Raw genomic sequence first — 17,606 nt, 5'->3', positions numbered from 1 at the left:
TTTCTCCTTTTCAGTCTCATCCAGCAACTCCTTTGTCTTTCAGCTCTTGCATTCGTTCGATCTCGATTAGAAACTACCTAAATAGTTCTCGACGCGTAACCGAAGAAATTAAATCATTTTAAAACGACATATGTGTGTATGTGTGTGTATATGTCAAGTCAAAAAGCTCAAACGAACCCATTTAACAAATTATGGGACGATCCTTAGATGCAAATGCATGTAAATCCTAATTGAAATTATATTTTATTTATGAAATGAAAAAGAAAAAGAAAAAAAAATGTAAATGAATAAAATTGACCATCGATTTTTTTATTTATTTTGTTCCTGTCAAATAACATTGCTTCTAACGTAAAATGGTTGTCTATCTAATAATAAGTGTAGAGAAAGAAAGAGAGAGAGAGAGAGAAGATGGAATCGATTGGATAACTAGCGAAATAACACTTTCTGTCGAAAGTGCCACATCATATTTTTCCTTCTTCACTAATCGAATTTAAAACTGACAGATTAATATATAAGTGACGTTTTTGTTTAAAATGTCGATAAGCTTTTTCTTTCTAACAAGCAGAATCCTGCTGACTCAACGACATTTCTGTAGAAAGGAATTTAAGAGATAATGCATCAAAATGTGCATGTTATTATCTTGATATTCTGTATATCAAAAAGATCAGAAATAATGTAGTTTGAAGAAACGCAACGTAAATACCAATTTATCATCTTAAAGTTGATTCATTTCTGCGAATCATATAATCCCCTTGATTAATTCTTATCATTGCGATATTTCAAGAGAAGTTAATAGGTAAGAAGTTTATCGATATTAATATTCTACCTGAATAATCGGATAATATATTTTGCAAGTGAAGTTCGAACAAAATAATTATCGAGATAAGATTCGCTTTATCTCTTAATACTTCACGACAAAGTATCTTATTATCGAAATTATAGACATTATAATTACTTCCATGAAGAAACCGTTAAGAGTATCGATATTACGATTAATAATGTCGAACATACCTACATGCACATACATATACACATACACATACATATACATATATATATATATATATATATATATATATATATATGTAAATGTTTAGTCGATATTTATCAATAATAATTTATAATACCAAACGTATATATTATTTGTTGTATATATTCGATAAGTTGTTATAAATATTAAAGAATTTTTCATCGATAATAATGCTCGGTCTTTACAACAAACGGCAGTTAACGAATAACGATATTAAATGTTTCTTGTTAAATGTCTTTGAAAAACTTTTCGAGGATAGTTAAAGAACTTCATGCTTGAACGAACTTTGCGTTCTTCCACGACGAAAAACGCTTCTTCCACGACCAATGTACAGGGTGATTACAAAGTTTCGACCGGAGGCTTACAACCGCCGCATATAACTTTGCTAGTTATCGTCAAACTAACTTCGTACACTGTACTTTCTACCGACAAGCTCCGCGCGTGTATACGCGACTACGCGTCTTTCTTGTAATGTTCGAAATGTAATGACGTCTTTCCAAAATGGCACTAGCATTCGAAGCATTTATCGATTTGTATTTGAAGAACAAATCTAAACAAATATATTACTAAATGATTATCATTTATCATCTTACTGTAAATCTACAAGGATGTTTTCTGATTAACGATTTATATCTTACGATTATTCATTGAAATTAAAATGGATTAATTATTTATAAAAAGGAAATAATTCATATCAATTATTTTATCTCCTTTCTTAATAGACATATATTTTACGCAACACTTTACTTCTATCAATATCAGCCTCTTCATAATTTTCCTGTAAGGAAACGTGCTTTCACATCACAATCAATGTAACGCTTAATCCGTCTCATCGATGCGTTACATCGACAAGAGACCGTGATGACAATAAAGTAGGATAACAAATCTCATAGCCTCCTTGAGCTTTCCATTACGAGATAGGATACTTGTAAATACACTTTGTTAAGCCGAGACGTACGTAAGCCATAAAAGTGATTCGATCATGGATTTAAACATTCCATTATATTATAAAACGGTTCCATTTATTACTTATAAAGGAAAATATCATTGTTGATGTTATAATTTATTTAATTAAATAAAAATGTTAAATGAAGTTATATAGTATCCAATTGGATTAACCTGAAACGGAACGAAATTATTAAAATCATTATAAGTCTCGTTTCATATACATCACAATTCTTTATTATATTTTTCTTGTTTATTTGTATACTCTCTTATAATATTTCTTGCACATATATCTAAATCTTACATTTTACAATACAAAAGTGCCTTGCGTTTTAAGGCTGTGACTTCATGTACACGATTCGATAATAATGATCGATGAATCAATCATTCAAATATGAAACGTGAGAAACAATTAATTATCTAATGGCAATGGCGATTTTAATAAGAAAATAATAAAAAGAAAAGAAATTCCTTTGATAATAATACCAAAAGGAAAGGCATCCACCAAGTCTACAAATTTTACGACGATATAATTAAATAAACGATCGTGCAATTAGCAGATAGTCTACATTTTATATCAAAAAGCAAAGATAATTGTTCAAATACCATTTTAACGGTTTTAACGGTCTTACCTCCCATAAAAAAGAGGAAAATTCAATTTTTGCTTCGACACGAATAAAATTCATGCCGATAAAGTATGAATTAACTTTAGTTTCCTTTAGCACTTCTTTAGTTTTCCTTTAGCACTTCATCTTGTATAGGCTTTTATATATATATATATATATATATATATATATATATAAATATATATATAAATATATATATATTATATATATATATATATATATTATATATATGATACATGTATAACAACATAAGATCGTCAAACTTAGAATTTTAATTGTTTAAGATTAACAAAGTTAAGTTCTCAAGTTGTCGTACAAATGAAACATGTGCTTATCGATGTTACAAAATTCATTAAAATTTTGTTTATACGACGGAATCGTGCGCGTAACGATATAAATTATCAACCCTTAATTATAAACTTATCTTTCGTTGCTCTTTCGACGATGTTTAAAAAGAGCAAAGAGAGAGAGAGAGAGAGAGAGAGAGAGAGAGAGAGAGAGAGAGAGAGAGAGAGAAAGAGAGAAAGAGAGAGAGAGAGAGAGAGAGAGTAAGAAAAAGAGAGAGAGAACAAGGAAGAGAGAGAGAGAGCAAGAAAGAGAGAGAAAGGAAGAGAGGGAGAGATCGTTTTCAACGTATCGATCTCTGAATTTATACGCCGTCTACCCTCTAGAAGCTAGACAGCTAACGAGGTACGTTCACTTAGCTCCCGACTCATTCTCTTCCTTGTGCACGAGTACGTGCCACGAAACTTAGAAGAAAGATATTTATTCCGTGATCCCGCGTGGCAGTCTCTGACGATGTTGGAAAATCGTGAGTGGAAGTAACAAGAGCCACGATGCAGCGATTGGCTACTTTAGGACGAATCGATGAACTGGAAAATACGTTAAATACCGTCTTCTAATTAGAAATTATTAACGTTTTATTGATTTATTCAAAACTGATTTTCATTCGATCTTTTGCGATCGATTAACTTCTTAAACGCGATTTTATAATTTTTTTAATTAAACTCGCAATAAATAATTTCTTAAAAATGATGATTAAACGCTTAAAATAAGACTAATTTTGGTCACTTTTTAATCCATGAAATCTTCCGACGGTTTATTAAATTTAAGATATTACCATCTTAAAAAAAAGTCGAGAAATGATTTAAAAACCTGTTTATGATGAATAAAAAAGATCAAGCAATAATGAGCTTTTCAAAATATTTTTCGTATAGGGTACATGTGCGAATGTGTGTGTGTATGAACATACAAATGTAAATAGTACGGATACGAAAAATAAATTTTTTTTAAGCCAACAAAACTGAATTCTCAAGTCTGTTTGTATTAAACTACGTCGTTCAAAAGGACGGTAAATAGTAACGAGTTCAACGGATTCCCCGATGATGTTTTCGTCAGTTTGTATTTTTCATCATCTTCAAGGGATCTCGCATATAACGAGCAAAAACTTCTTTTTTAAACATTTCAAAATATTTTCTATTGGCGCTGTTTTGTCGTTCACGCCAGGAAGGTCTACTTTTTCTCGTCTGCAGACCCCAATGTACGGTAAATACAGGGGAGAGTACTTTAAATTGATAGCCAGCCACAAACATCTCATAAACCTGAAACAGAGAGATAAAATTGATCTTTAATTCATCGATCTCTTCGCTTTCTTTTTCTTCTATATATCCTGTTAACAAAAAAAAAAAAAAAAGAAAAGAAAGAAAAAATAATAATATCGTAATTTCGTTGAAAATTAAAAATCCTTTCCAAACTAATAATTTCAAAAAACGCCTCGAAAATAAATTAGTTTTTAATATCTTAGATTCTTAAAAATATTTTTTATACAAAATACAAGTATACCATCTATACACACTTACGCATATCGCACGAGGTAAGTAAAGGAAAGAAACTCGGCGAAGAGGATAAAATCGTTGCATGGCGGATCTAATATGAGAAACGTTTCCTACGAAAAATGTCGGAGAATTGGTTTCCCCTCTGTGAAGATACGATAACACGGAGGTATCCATGTCCTGGCCAAATACATGGTGAACGAAACGAGGAAAAACGAGAGAGGAAGAAGGAAACGGAATGTAGCAAACTAGTATCCAAGTCTTTTACGAACACTTCATCATAACTTTGAATTTCGAAATACTTTGAGTCAATGAGTCTTTCGTTTGTTCCGTTTGTTTTATAATTCAATAATATAGAAAATATTATTCACATAAATAAATTCACATAATATTGAAATAATTCACATAAAAATAATTCACATTGAATTGATTAAATCTTATTCATTTCATTTTTCTATCTTATTCTCCTCAATCTACTTACGTGTCCAAGCTGCATGATAAGAACACGTAAGTATTCTATTTCCCGGACCGTATTAAATTTCGTTCACGTCCCAAAGACGACAAAATTAAACAAGCATGCGGGAACTGTACGTTTTCTGCGGAAGGATACGCGTCATTAAAAACAAAGAGAGACAATGTTGTAATCTCGGCCTCGGTTTACCAACCAAGACAGCCTGAACGGACATGACAGAGAAGATCCAAGCTTCTGCTTTCGTGTTTTCCTGGATAACCATATGTAACAATAACGTCCGTGTATGATACTATAAATCCTTAAGACGATTATGTTACATAGTATCAAATTTCTTATGATATATAAAAGAATCGAATTTAAGTTGTTAAATTCGAATTAAGTCTCTTTAAATTCTTTTATTTTTTTTCAATCATTATCCAATGACTGACCTCATTTCCAATCGAAAAAAAATAAAGAAAACATTTATATATTTAGTAATTAATGATCATCAAATATCAATTAATTAGATTAAAAGTTTACAAGATCTCTCGAAATCAACTTTCGTTATCTGATTTTAAATTTCATATTACCTTGAATACAAACATTATATCTACGGACACGCGACGAAAGGTGATTAACATAATGAATAGTGATCGAGCTGATATTACGGAAATTCTATGAAATATGTGTATCTGCCACATCCCCGAACGCTCTCGTCGACAATGATTGTCGAGGATGTGAGTATAATATCGAAGGTAAGTAATTTTGACTTCTTAATTAATTAACGCAAATGCTAGCTAGAGAACGTGGGAATATTCTGAGTTAATATGCTTCTTCGTTCGTTTACTGGTTCTGCGTTGTAGAATAGATAGGAAAGCAGACGGGATTGATGGACGGGATCTAATCTCGCTGTTCTCCATCTTCGAAGCGTAACCGTGAATAATTATACGTAACGACAAGATGACACACGTGCGACAGCCTAGAGACGCTCTGCTTGTCTCATAGAGACACACGACGATGCACAACGTATAATTTCCAATGTTGGGAAGGGTAACGCTGCCAAAACAATTGTACCTAACAACTCCAACTGCTGCGCGTTGATTAAGCAATTTACATACGCGTACCTGCTTCCTATATTCGTCTTGACGCTCGATTAAATCGCTCTGACTACACAGATGTGTGTACTCATTTTTATAATACAATGTGTAAGTAAATATATATCCGAGTTTTCGAATACGTTCGTTGAATGTTTGGTATTGAAAATTCTGACCTTCTATTATCTCTTCTATTCTAATTAAAAACTAGATAAGATAAACGTTAAAGTAAAATATTTAAAATCCTCTGTATATTCGAAATAAAATCGTTCTAACTTCTCTTAAAGTATTATCAATATTATCAAACTCAAGAAGAAAATACGATTTCAAAATAATCGTCCTTTTGAATTTGTCAATAGAGCAATGGGAATCAATAATCAACGACAATATGCAAACATTTCGATAGGTTTGATTGCATATGTTTTCAGGTAAATATTACATATAATTATCTACGTTAATTGGTCCAGGGAAGTTATCTATCTCTAAACCAACATTACGAACTATTGATAGATCATGAATGTCGATCAATCGATTTCTATAGACAAACCTATTCAAATTTCAAATCTACAAACACGTACTTTTCTATATTCGAACCGAAGGAATCCAAAATTTTAAAGTATAGAGATTAAAAATTCTTTTCAAGAAAATAAATGATTGTAGGCAAAAATTTAATAATTGTAAAAAGACTTATAAACAAATTAATTTATTATAGGAAAAAGGTTAAACATATAATAGTATCTTAAATATTAAACTACAATTGACAATATGATCTTTCGTAAAAATGTATACCATATAAGAAATATAAAATAAAATATCTTAAATGATACGGCTTTACCAATTCTTCTCTAAGTGGTTATCAAGAAAGATACACGATATGTATGTGTCTCATTGACTTTCACGAAGTTTCAGAACACACTCGACCTTCCTTCGGTATAATAATATAACGACGAAGCTTTGAACATTCGGAATTCTATTAGACAACCGACAGAACTTCTCGAGTCGGCTTCACGCTGCATGTCCGCGATCTAACCGCCGTCTACTCGAACAATCCTCTGGCTCTTGCATTTATGTAAATTTTCGTAATTTCTACAGATGCTGTTATAACGATCGTACTTCAGATATATAGATATATACCAATATATAGATTTTTAACGTGAACAATCAAACAAGAAAGTACAATAAAAGTGTCCTTCTATCTAAACTACTTTTCTAAATTCAAATTTATCATAAAAATTCAATAAAATCGTAAATCGTAATGTAATATTCATATTATATTGTACTTACGTGTTTTTCTGCTAAAAGCTTAAAATACACCGTACAATCTAAAAAAAGAAAAAGGAAAAAAGCTAAAGAAAAAAAAAAAAAAAACATATGTATTCGATCGATGATGCGTGCATAGATATCTACCATCTCATCTTTGCATAAGGTCCCGCAGGAAACGAGAACACTTAGAATAGAAATATATTAATATATACCTATATATTGACCAGTGTAGCACAAATATGGTCAAAAGGTTCCTTCGTAGTTGCAAAGCGCACGTAAATGGAATTGGACAATGTGGAGAGTGTGGTTTACGTCGCGTGTACCTGAGGGAAATGTGTTCGGGTTAATTTCACGCTTCGGCATCGAAGAGAGAGTGCTAGCAACAGCAACAACAGCGCCACCAGCGGTACCAGGACGATCGACATCAACCCTACTGGCAGTGGCACTATTAAGGTCACCGACCATCACGGCCATGGCACGCCAGGCTAGCACAGCTGGCTATTTCCTTCCTTCGATTTTCCTCTATTTCTATCTTCCACCTACTATTCGCAGCCGGTCCTATTATTAAATTCGATCGAGGCAAAAAAGCATAGAAGATAAAAGAAAAAGAAGAAAAACAAAAAGAAGAAGAAGAAGAAGCGATTCATCCGTCACGCGAGCGCGAAACTTTGCTCGACGCTGTCCTATCTTTCAACCGCACTGTCATCCTTCTTTCTCCTTAAGAAAGACCGTTCTAAGCTCTCGACTTGAAAGAAGATTCGACGTAGTCTACTTAGTCTTGATGACGCATCTGTCTTCTTTTTCGATCGATCGGAATACCTCGATTGAGCTAACCCATCTAACTCAGCTACAACTTTTTATTCCAAAATATATATATATATCAAAACGATATGAAATATCAATTTTCATTTATTTGACGTGTATCAAAAGTATAATGTCTATAAGATATATTATTAAGATAGAATTAAAATCGACGAATTAAATTTCATCATTTGAATAAGAATAGAAAGATAATGATATATGCGTTGATATATGCAAGGATGTATGCATTGAAATTACTTCAATCGAGTAAGCTATCTCTACGTGATCTTGCATACGCGATGCGTATGTTACGAATCAAGTAAATAAAAAAAAATAATTCTTTTCTTTTAGGGCAGTAACGTCATAATGAATCTCAAAAAGAGAGAGAGAGAGAAAGAGAGAGAGGGATAAACTAGCGTGGTAAATCTGATAATTGAGTTTTATGCGATCGCACGTCGGTGTAAATCCAAGCGAATAAGGCGTCTCCGGCCGTACGCCGTTACCACTTATCTTACATTCCGAGCATTAAGGGTGGCTTAGGAACGTGCAAGGGAACGAACCTTCAAGGGTGTCGCTATAATGACGAGAATGGAAGAAGTCTACAATGAGAAAGCGTTAAACGGAAAAACTTTATAGAATGTTAAAAGAAGAAAAAAAGAGAAAGAGAAAAAATCATGGTTCAATTTGATCGACCTCCGTTATGAAGAAAATGCGAGTGCACTCGCATTAGCGTACGAGATATTTAAATTCCAACCAGTTATTCTCATCCTCGTCGTCGGCCTCGACAATTAATCTTCTAGGTAGGAATTAACTGCAAAATTAACGGCATTCATACTTCATACGATTCTTTCTTATCCGATCGGAGCACTTTTTTCAGTATTATTCTTTGTCCCTGATGACGAACTCGTCGATGAATTTCATTACGAGCGAGGAAACAAGTCGAAGATGAAAATTATTACCTCCTATCTTTCCTATCTCATATGCGAGGACAATTTTTCCAATAAAAATCAGATTTTTTTTTCTTTTGTACATTTATACGTGATATCGCTGAAAAGGAAAAATGAAGCAAAAGAAAAAAGAAAAAGAAAAAAAAAACGTCACGAAGCAATTGGCAGGAAACAATGGTGATCGGATTCATCGTCGATCATTCATTTCCAAAATCCGTTCTTCTTCGATCTGCGATTCGTGCCAGCGTTAATCGCTCAATCAGCGGGAGTGACTGACGGCGATGAAGCTTCAAAACGAGCACACTATCACGTTCAATTCGATTTCAGTTGCTTCGCATACACGAAAAGGTCTCTCTCTCTCTCTCTCTCTCCCTCTCTCTTTCTCTCTCTTTGTATCTATCTATCTATCTCTATCTCTCTCTCTCGTAGTAGTAATAATAGTAGTAGTAGTAACGCTGCCGTATTGCGGTAGGACACGACGCCGGCCTTAAATCGAATGAATCGTTATTACGTGCTACTGTATCACCCCGATTAATTGACGAATCATGCTAGAACGAAACGAGGGAAGATAACGAATCACGTTGGTTATCCACACGGTTCATTGATCTACGTTCCTTCCGTCGGACATTTAATTTAATTCCGTAGAAAATATATATCGGCGATCACTCTAAATCAATTTCTCTATATCGTATACGATATACGACATACATAGATACATTTTACATGATTACACGGTTTATTATTTTTGATTTCGTTCAGTCGGTCTCTCCATCAAATGAGTACATCCAATTAATTCGCTCAAAAATTCTATTTATAATAATTCTTGTTGGAGTTTTAATGATTAAATCATTAATAATAATCAATACTACAACTCGACGTTGTTCAAATTCCTTCTCTTGCCCCGTTCTTCGATAAATTACAAATTATAGTTCGTTGACAAAATTGAATATTTAAATCAACGAATACGATTCTAACGTTGAGAAAACGTTATGAGATTCGGAGATGTTCGAATTTGAATGTAATAAATAAAAAATCGATCGTATAGAAGCATAAAACTATCAATATTTTATACGAATTAAGAAAATGATGAATAAAATATAACATTATGTTTTTCTAATGTAAAAATATATTTCAAATAATAAAATATAGAAAATAAGAAAAAGGCAAAAATACCTATAAACTCGTAAGAAATTGAAAAATAGTACGGAAAATTTGCGCTAGATAAATCGTTCGACTAGACACCGAGAAACTTAGAAAGGTAAAGGAAATAAAAGGCTTTGGAAATGCGAACGATACCAATTCTCATTTCTCCGTAGGGAGTGGATGTTGTGCGAACCAACCACGAAGGAAAGACACGAATACCAATGTATGTAGAAAAGGAAAGGTACTATCCGATTGGAAGTGTTACAATGTCTCCTAACTCACACGTTTCTCTGAGTACGAAAACACTCTTTGTATGTAAGTATGTATGTATGTACATACACTCTACTCTTCTGCACTAGACTTATCGGTACACCGACGAAAGAGGATAGAGCATGGCTGTGTGTAGATTTATGCTCGTTTTATTGCAGCAACGAGTTAAAGGGTACTTCGTTTTACACGAAATACGAAACTGTAAAGTCTCGCACAAGGATTTTCGTTGCACAACGAAATTTTGTTATCTCTAGGTTGTGACAAAATTTGTTCTTCCAACGTAGGTCTCTCTTTCTCTCTCTCTCTCTTTTTGTATTTCTCTCTATTTGCTATTGCTCTTTGTCGCAATAATAGCGTATAAATAAAATAGCGATAATCTTTCCACTTTGTAGAATGTCATTTTCATATTTATTATATTCGTAATGCAATCGATCTTGAGAATCATATTTTCGTAAAGTAGAATTTTATAAAATTCAAGTCACATACTCCTCTCTCTCTCTCTCTCTCCCTCTTTGGCAATTTAAATTTAAATATTGATGAATTTATTTTGTATTATATGAATCTTTTATGTGAAAGTTTTTCGTATTAATTTATAAAAAAGAAAAAAAACATTAGATAATATATGATCGATTTAGTCACGAGATTCCTCTCTCTTTTTCTCTTTCGTGCAAGCAGAGAAACAATGGAAAACGATAAGAGAACGCGAACGATGGCTGCACGCGTATACGTGCATCGAATGCAATGCTCGGCGTTACTTCGCTAATAAGAGCAGATTCCTCTCGTGCTTGTAATGCGCGCAACATGGATGAGGAAAGAATTTCCCGGGATAGATACTCTCTTCTATCTATATTTTCTCACCGAATAGGAGGATTCAGAAGTGGTTACAAATCGCACCAGGCTTTAAGCTTCCACCTCCGATCCAAATGAAATACCTCGCAGATGTTGAAAGTTGGAGAATATCTCGAATATTTAAGTAATATCTTAAAATGCAAAACGCCTGATTCGTTCGTAAATAATTCGCATTGTAATAAAAAATTTACTCTTCCTCGAGAAATAATAAAAAAAATTTCCTAGGTATTAAGCTCGTTAATCAACCAATATCATTCATTATTATTCTCAATTTCCATCGAACAATTTATGCATCTTATTTAAATATTTAAATGCATTATCTCCCTAGATAGTATTCTCTTTTTTCCTTTCCTTTTTTTTTTTTTTTTGAATAAAAATTTCACGAGTGACACGTTGTTATCATAAAACCATTCCCGTCACTTCGTATGTGCATACAATTACACGTTCGAGTATGATGTTACGGACACAGAAATAAAGCTAATCTGTGGATTAAGCACGGCAATACATTCGTGAATGCCAATTTACAACAGCACGCGTATGCCAAAACGACAGGGTAACGTGCTTTCCTCTCGAATGCGTACATTCGACTGTACGACGAGAGATGTATCAAGTTTAAATTGAATAATGCTTGTTCTGCAAAATGAGCCTCCATCGTCCGATAACGACGGGAATGATAATACGTAATTCAATTAATGTCCCTAGTGCGCGAGAGGTTCGCTCGTTCGAGTTTGCTGCAACCCCCAAACTACCATCGTGTGCGCGTTTGTCTCCACCCTCGTTCCATTGCCGATTTCACGGCTCACCCCTGTTCTCGCCAGCTCTAAAGCAGCTCGTAATCGGACATAGGAACGTGAGTGCCCGCGTTTTCTCGTAATACAATTCACGTGTACCAACTTTATCGTACGTTCAATTGCTATCTCTATCAACTCTAAGTAAATTCAATAAACTGATAAAAGATAAAAACAATAACGATTTCAGTATTTCAATTAAGTTCCTTCGAATTAAAATATATAAACCATAATAATAGCCTATGTTGGAATAGTTCTTTCATTTCTTCTAATTTTCTTTATCACATATTTTTTGTATCCATTCTATGTATCTATCTTATGTACAATTCCATTGTATCAACATAATCTTTAGACCACGAGTATTAAGGATCGTTAAAAAATAATAGAAATAAATTGAGAACTATGGTTATCTTGGTAAATATTGCATATTTGTCTTTGTTCGTAGATGTGATCGCATGTTAAAATCGTATTTTCGATGCAATACTAACATTACTGTCACGCAATCATGGTGCTTGTTGTAGGATAAGAACAAAGCTATATAATAACAGAGGTGGAGCAAGAAAATAAAAGAAAAGAAATGAAAGAAATATACCTCCTCCAAATGTTGTTATTTGCTTTTCACTGTACATAGTGGAAGAGAATCATGCATCTACTTATTCGATCAATTTTTTCTTAAAAGAAAATAGAAATGTATATCCATTTGAGTCAAAGTAGAATACCTGAGTGTTTCTCGTATATCCATATCCCATGAATCTTTCGTCGTGAGCTGGTGCAGTATCCTTTGCCACGTAGAACGGCTCGTAAAGGAATTCGAAATTTGTCACATCGTGACTCACATAAACCTTGCCGTTTCTTATGTTCTCGTAATTCTTGTGAGTCGGTGACACGTCCAACACCCATCTGCGAGAACGACCAAGTAAAATGAATTGATTTAATGTGAATCTTGTAACAACGTTTTGTTTATTATTTTGATAACATTGCTCTCGTTCGCAGGATTGTATAAATAAAATGAAACATTTCACATATACATAAATCATTCCAAACGAAATCGATTACTTTTTGTGATAAAATTTTCGTTGCCATTGAAAATCTAATATTTTATAACTCTTAATCTCAAATAAACATGGGTAAAAATATTTTTTAAATATTAACATTCGAATATGCGGAAAATACGTTTAATGTCTGTATATATAACTAGTATACTCTGCCAGTGTGTATTACGTGCTACATTCAATCGATCACTACGTTTTTGTTTATACAGTGCTCATATATTTATAAAGCGTATGCTGGAAGAGGAAAGTTCGAGAATATACTGTAATTTTTTCCAATATTTTTTTCCCGAGAGTTTACTGCGTGCACAATGCACAGTGGTTGGCAAAAATAATAAATGTTTAAAAAACCGACATTCATTGCGCTTATATTTTTTATTAAAAAACCACCTCTTTCAATATAATAAAAAATAAAATTGTTTTGAACGTACCGTTCTCAAAATATAATATAAGAGAAAATAATAATCAAGATAACGATTAATCAATAGTAAACTGAGTCATCCGCCGTCCCGTTCTTGTACTAAAAACAGCCAACGAGTGTTTACAATGATATACCTTATACTTGACGACAATGTTTCTTTGCCGACGTCTTACAATCAAATGAGATCGAGAGATCTTTCATTGGATATAAATCAATACAAGGGCGGGGATAAGACAAGTCACCAATTAGTTGATCCTTACAATCGATTTTCAGTTACGAATGAATTTTACGAAAATAATCGAACAATGGAGAGAGATGCGAATCTATCATTTCGATTAATAAAATATCTTCAATAACGATATGATTTCGAAATTAATAAATGTACTCCATTAAAAGAACTATAAATAAAGAGTAACTGTGAAATGACTCTTTAACTATCTTAATAAAATGCAAAATACTTGCCTCGTAAAGTTCGTGGCAAATTGATTGTGGATGAAAACCTTTTGATGAAAGGGTCTAGCGAGACCTTTTCTCGCCAGTCTGACCAAGTCTGATTTATTCGGTGGAAATCTGACACGCGAGTCCAGCTCGTACGTGGGTATGACGTAGGCGCACTTGTCGCAGTTCTCATTCCTAAGGAAGTCATCTAAAGCACCGGTGAGATTGAGGCTTGGTATAATATCGACGTCCGTTAAGAAAACGTAATCGGATTGGCAATTTTTCCTAGCTAGATTCCGCATGTGATTCTGAGGATAAACGTTTCGCGTTCTCCAGTTCGTTTGCTCGACGGAAATACCGGACACGAGTTCGTTAAGGGTAGCTTCCGGTTTGGCACAATCGATGATGTCAGGCAGGGCAAAGGTACGGGGTTGCTTCTTGGGTGGTTTGACCCTTGGCACGGCCAAAGAAAAGGATATCCTTTCGCGTACGGGTTCGTAGCACTTTTTAAGATAAAGTAAATACTTTTGCAGAACTTCGAACTCTTCATCGCCAGCGGCGTACAAAGCAACAGACATTGGACCGGTCCATTGATGGGCCACTTGAACGATCGAGTGCAACTTCTCGACGGAACTTTGCGTGGCAAGACAAACTCGATACGTCTGCGAAAGCTCAGAAAATCTAGATCCGACGAAGATCGAATCGAACGTTTTGAAAAGCCTACGGGCATCCCATCTGCCTAGTCTCACGTCGAGCTTTAGCCTGTCAACTGTCGTGTGTCGATAATCCCGCGTCGCACACTCTTCCTGTTGCTCCTTGAGTAGGGTACCGAGATTCCAGTCCGTGACGGCATTTATCTCGAGTTCTCGACCTATCGAATTCTGCGTGCAAGTTTCCGACTGTAGTAGTAAAAAGGTCAGCAGCATATTGGATAGTGCCAAAACGATCACGCTGGTTAAACTGAGGTTCCATGGTTGGCATCGCAACTACAATCAAAAATATCGAATACTATTGTATCTCAAGATTTTAAATGTCTATATTTCAATTTCTATATGTTTCATTATAATCATTTTTATAAACATTTTAAAATTGAATATTTATGTATTAGACGGCAAAAGTAAAACAAAGAAACTTTTTAATCGCGCCTTCCAAATTATTTTATGGTCCTAATTACTCGGCAACAAGTTTCTTGTCGGTTAGAAAGGACGATACAAAAAGCATTACGAGTCTCAAACTTTGTTCAATTGCTTAATGCACTCATGGGAACGATGTGTTATATCGTTAGGACGTAAGTATAAACACAATACGTAAGTAAATAACCGATTTAAGTTACATAAGAACACCGAAATAAAGACTCGTAGTATCCACCTAGATATCAATAATAAGTTTATAAAACGCCTCTCCCAGACGTACTATTCGTGCCAACATACCAACAACCAAAAGCTATTTCGGAACAAAACCCAAGAGATAAATCGTTTTCCGCTTTTCTATCTGCTCGTGCCTTTGCATTCTATTGGATACCCTTAGGCTAGAATGTATCAAGAAACGGATGATAAAGGTGAAAAAGATTTGAACGTCTCTACTTTAACAATTGCAACCAATGTGCGAATGAGAACATTGAGTAGTTTTCATTTTATCTCAAGATACACTTTACGATGCAGTTACAATATTTCGAAGACAGCCGATTTAATTTATCTCATCAAACTAAAAAATATTTTATTCGCGAACAAGTAGAGAAGAATTTTTATTTTCAACTCTTTGATTTAATAACGATAAAATATTATAAAACATACTCAATTCAGTTTAACAGAAATAAATTAAATTGAAACATCGACTATCGAACATCCATAAACGATGATTATTTCAAAATCATACGAAAAGATAAATGTACATACGTACATTCGTGTTTCTATTCACGATGATTTATGGTATTCGTAATAACGGTGCAATTATAGTACTAAACGGAAGAAACAGATTGTAGGTATTGTATGGTATTCACCGAAGTGCTCCATGGAAGTCCAATGGGACAGCCGACAAAATTTCACTTGGATATAGTGCTCGAAACGATAATGGACCGTATGACTTCCTGAACCTGTTAAAATCAAGCTGCCGCACCGAACGAGGACTCTCTGCAATAACGCGTTAGATGAACCGCACTGCACGGCTTAGGACAATGGACTTGGCATCGCCCTTTAGGGTCATTTCGGTAGACATACCAATCGCATAAAGAGAAGTCCTACTGCGTGCAATTAAGACCACAACGAGGAATATTCATGGCAAAGTTCTCAAAAGTAAAGAAAAAATGTCTAATGATGTCTTTGAAATACAATGAGGACTAATATATATATATATATATATATATATATATATATATATATATATATATATATATATGCATTTAAAAAAATAAATATTTGCATGTGTGTGAAATTCTGTTTTGAAAACACACAGCTTATAAAATCAGTTAGTTTTAACAAATTTATATATAAAAAGAAACAACACTTTTGTGCTATCCATTGATATATTATATTATACAAAGGTAAGGACAATCTCAAAACAAATTACTTATAAGAGTGTTACTTATAAGTTAGTTATTTAGATGAATATGAAATTAAAAATATTTTTATTATATTTTTCCATGTACTTTGTTTCCTTCCTTAATTAGAGAGATATTATATATAAAATATACAATGTTTATTAATATAATATTATAAAATATAACATATATAAGATTGGCTCTACTTTTTAAACGAAGAAATTTCTGTTTTCTAAATTTGCAGAAACAAAGTAAAAAGGGGGCTAAAAGATGTTCGCACGTCCGCTGCAGAGATTTTTGAAACGACTTGACTTTGCGTGCAACCATGCGAAGGAGTATAAAATGCGAGACGTTGAAACAAAGTGTCACGCAGAATAAAAACCTTCTTGTCCTCAGAGAATCCAACAGAGGCCCGGAAAAGACGTGTATTTCTCGTCAGGTGTACCCAGATTTATTAACTTGTCGTGAGTTTACGAAAAATGAAAAGGAACAAAGACTAGAATTAAAAGAAAGAGAAAGAAACAGCAACATGTGTTTAACTTACAACTATATAATATAATTTTCGCAACTATTTAATATAATATAATTTTCATTCTAAAACTACTGAAACTTGATCGTAAATGAATTCCTATAGCTATTGTTTCCTATTTTGTTTCGAAATATTTGCCTAATTCTTTTGTTATAATTCAACTGATGAATACTACAAATCACTAATTCGTAATATATATCATCACATATTACAATTGTATCTATCATGATAACAACTAGGTATAGAAATTATTTAAGAGTACTCAAAAAAAATTCGACAACAACTTGAAGAATTCTCGAATATAAGTGAACGAAACTGAATAAATGAAAGGTGATTCTTAGTCACGCTCCAAACAATGTTCCAATTGATCTTATTACAAGAATAAACTTTAAAATACAATAATACACTTTAAAAGAATAACATTTAGAAACGGGATACCAGTATATCGCTTTCGTGACTCATGTATTTCAAATAACGCGCAAATGGGGCAATGAACGCGAATAATCCTGGAATCAAATGCGTCTTGTTGACGTAATTGGCAAGGAGAGTGAGAAACACGGCCTAATTCTGTCGTAGGACATAGGAAAGCCACCA

At 33.6% G+C, this 17,606-nt stretch overlaps 1 protein-coding gene across 2 annotated transcripts in view; it reads right to left on the bottom strand.

Annotated features, from left to right (window-relative positions):
• LOC124951470 (beta-1,4-glucuronyltransferase 1) overlaps nt 1-17,606 on the bottom strand; it is a 39,672-nt gene that overhangs the window by 15,880 nt on the left and 6,186 nt on the right. The window contains exons 2-4 of one of the 2 annotated variants that reach the window (XM_047499910.1): nt 13,972-14,933; nt 12,759-12,939; nt 2,820-4,202 (exon numbers count right to left, since the gene is read on the bottom strand). In XM_047499910.1, the coding sequence (XP_047355866.1) occupies nt 3,996-4,202; nt 12,759-12,939; nt 13,972-14,933 (1,350 nt within the window). In that variant the 3' untranslated portion in view covers nt 2,820-3,995. Of the gene's footprint in view, nt 1-2,819; nt 4,203-12,758; nt 12,940-13,971; nt 14,934-17,606 lie in introns of those variants that run through there. The other variant, XM_047499911.1, reaches the window with a different exon arrangement.

Source organism: Vespa velutina, chromosome 9 (genome assembly GCF_912470025.1).
Source record: "Vespa velutina chromosome 9, iVesVel2.1, whole genome shotgun sequence".
Lineage (NCBI taxonomy): Eukaryota > Metazoa > Arthropoda > Insecta > Hymenoptera > Vespidae > Vespa > Vespa velutina.
Note: the sequence above shows the minus strand (reverse complement) of the source record. Positions and strands in the feature narration are given on the sequence as shown.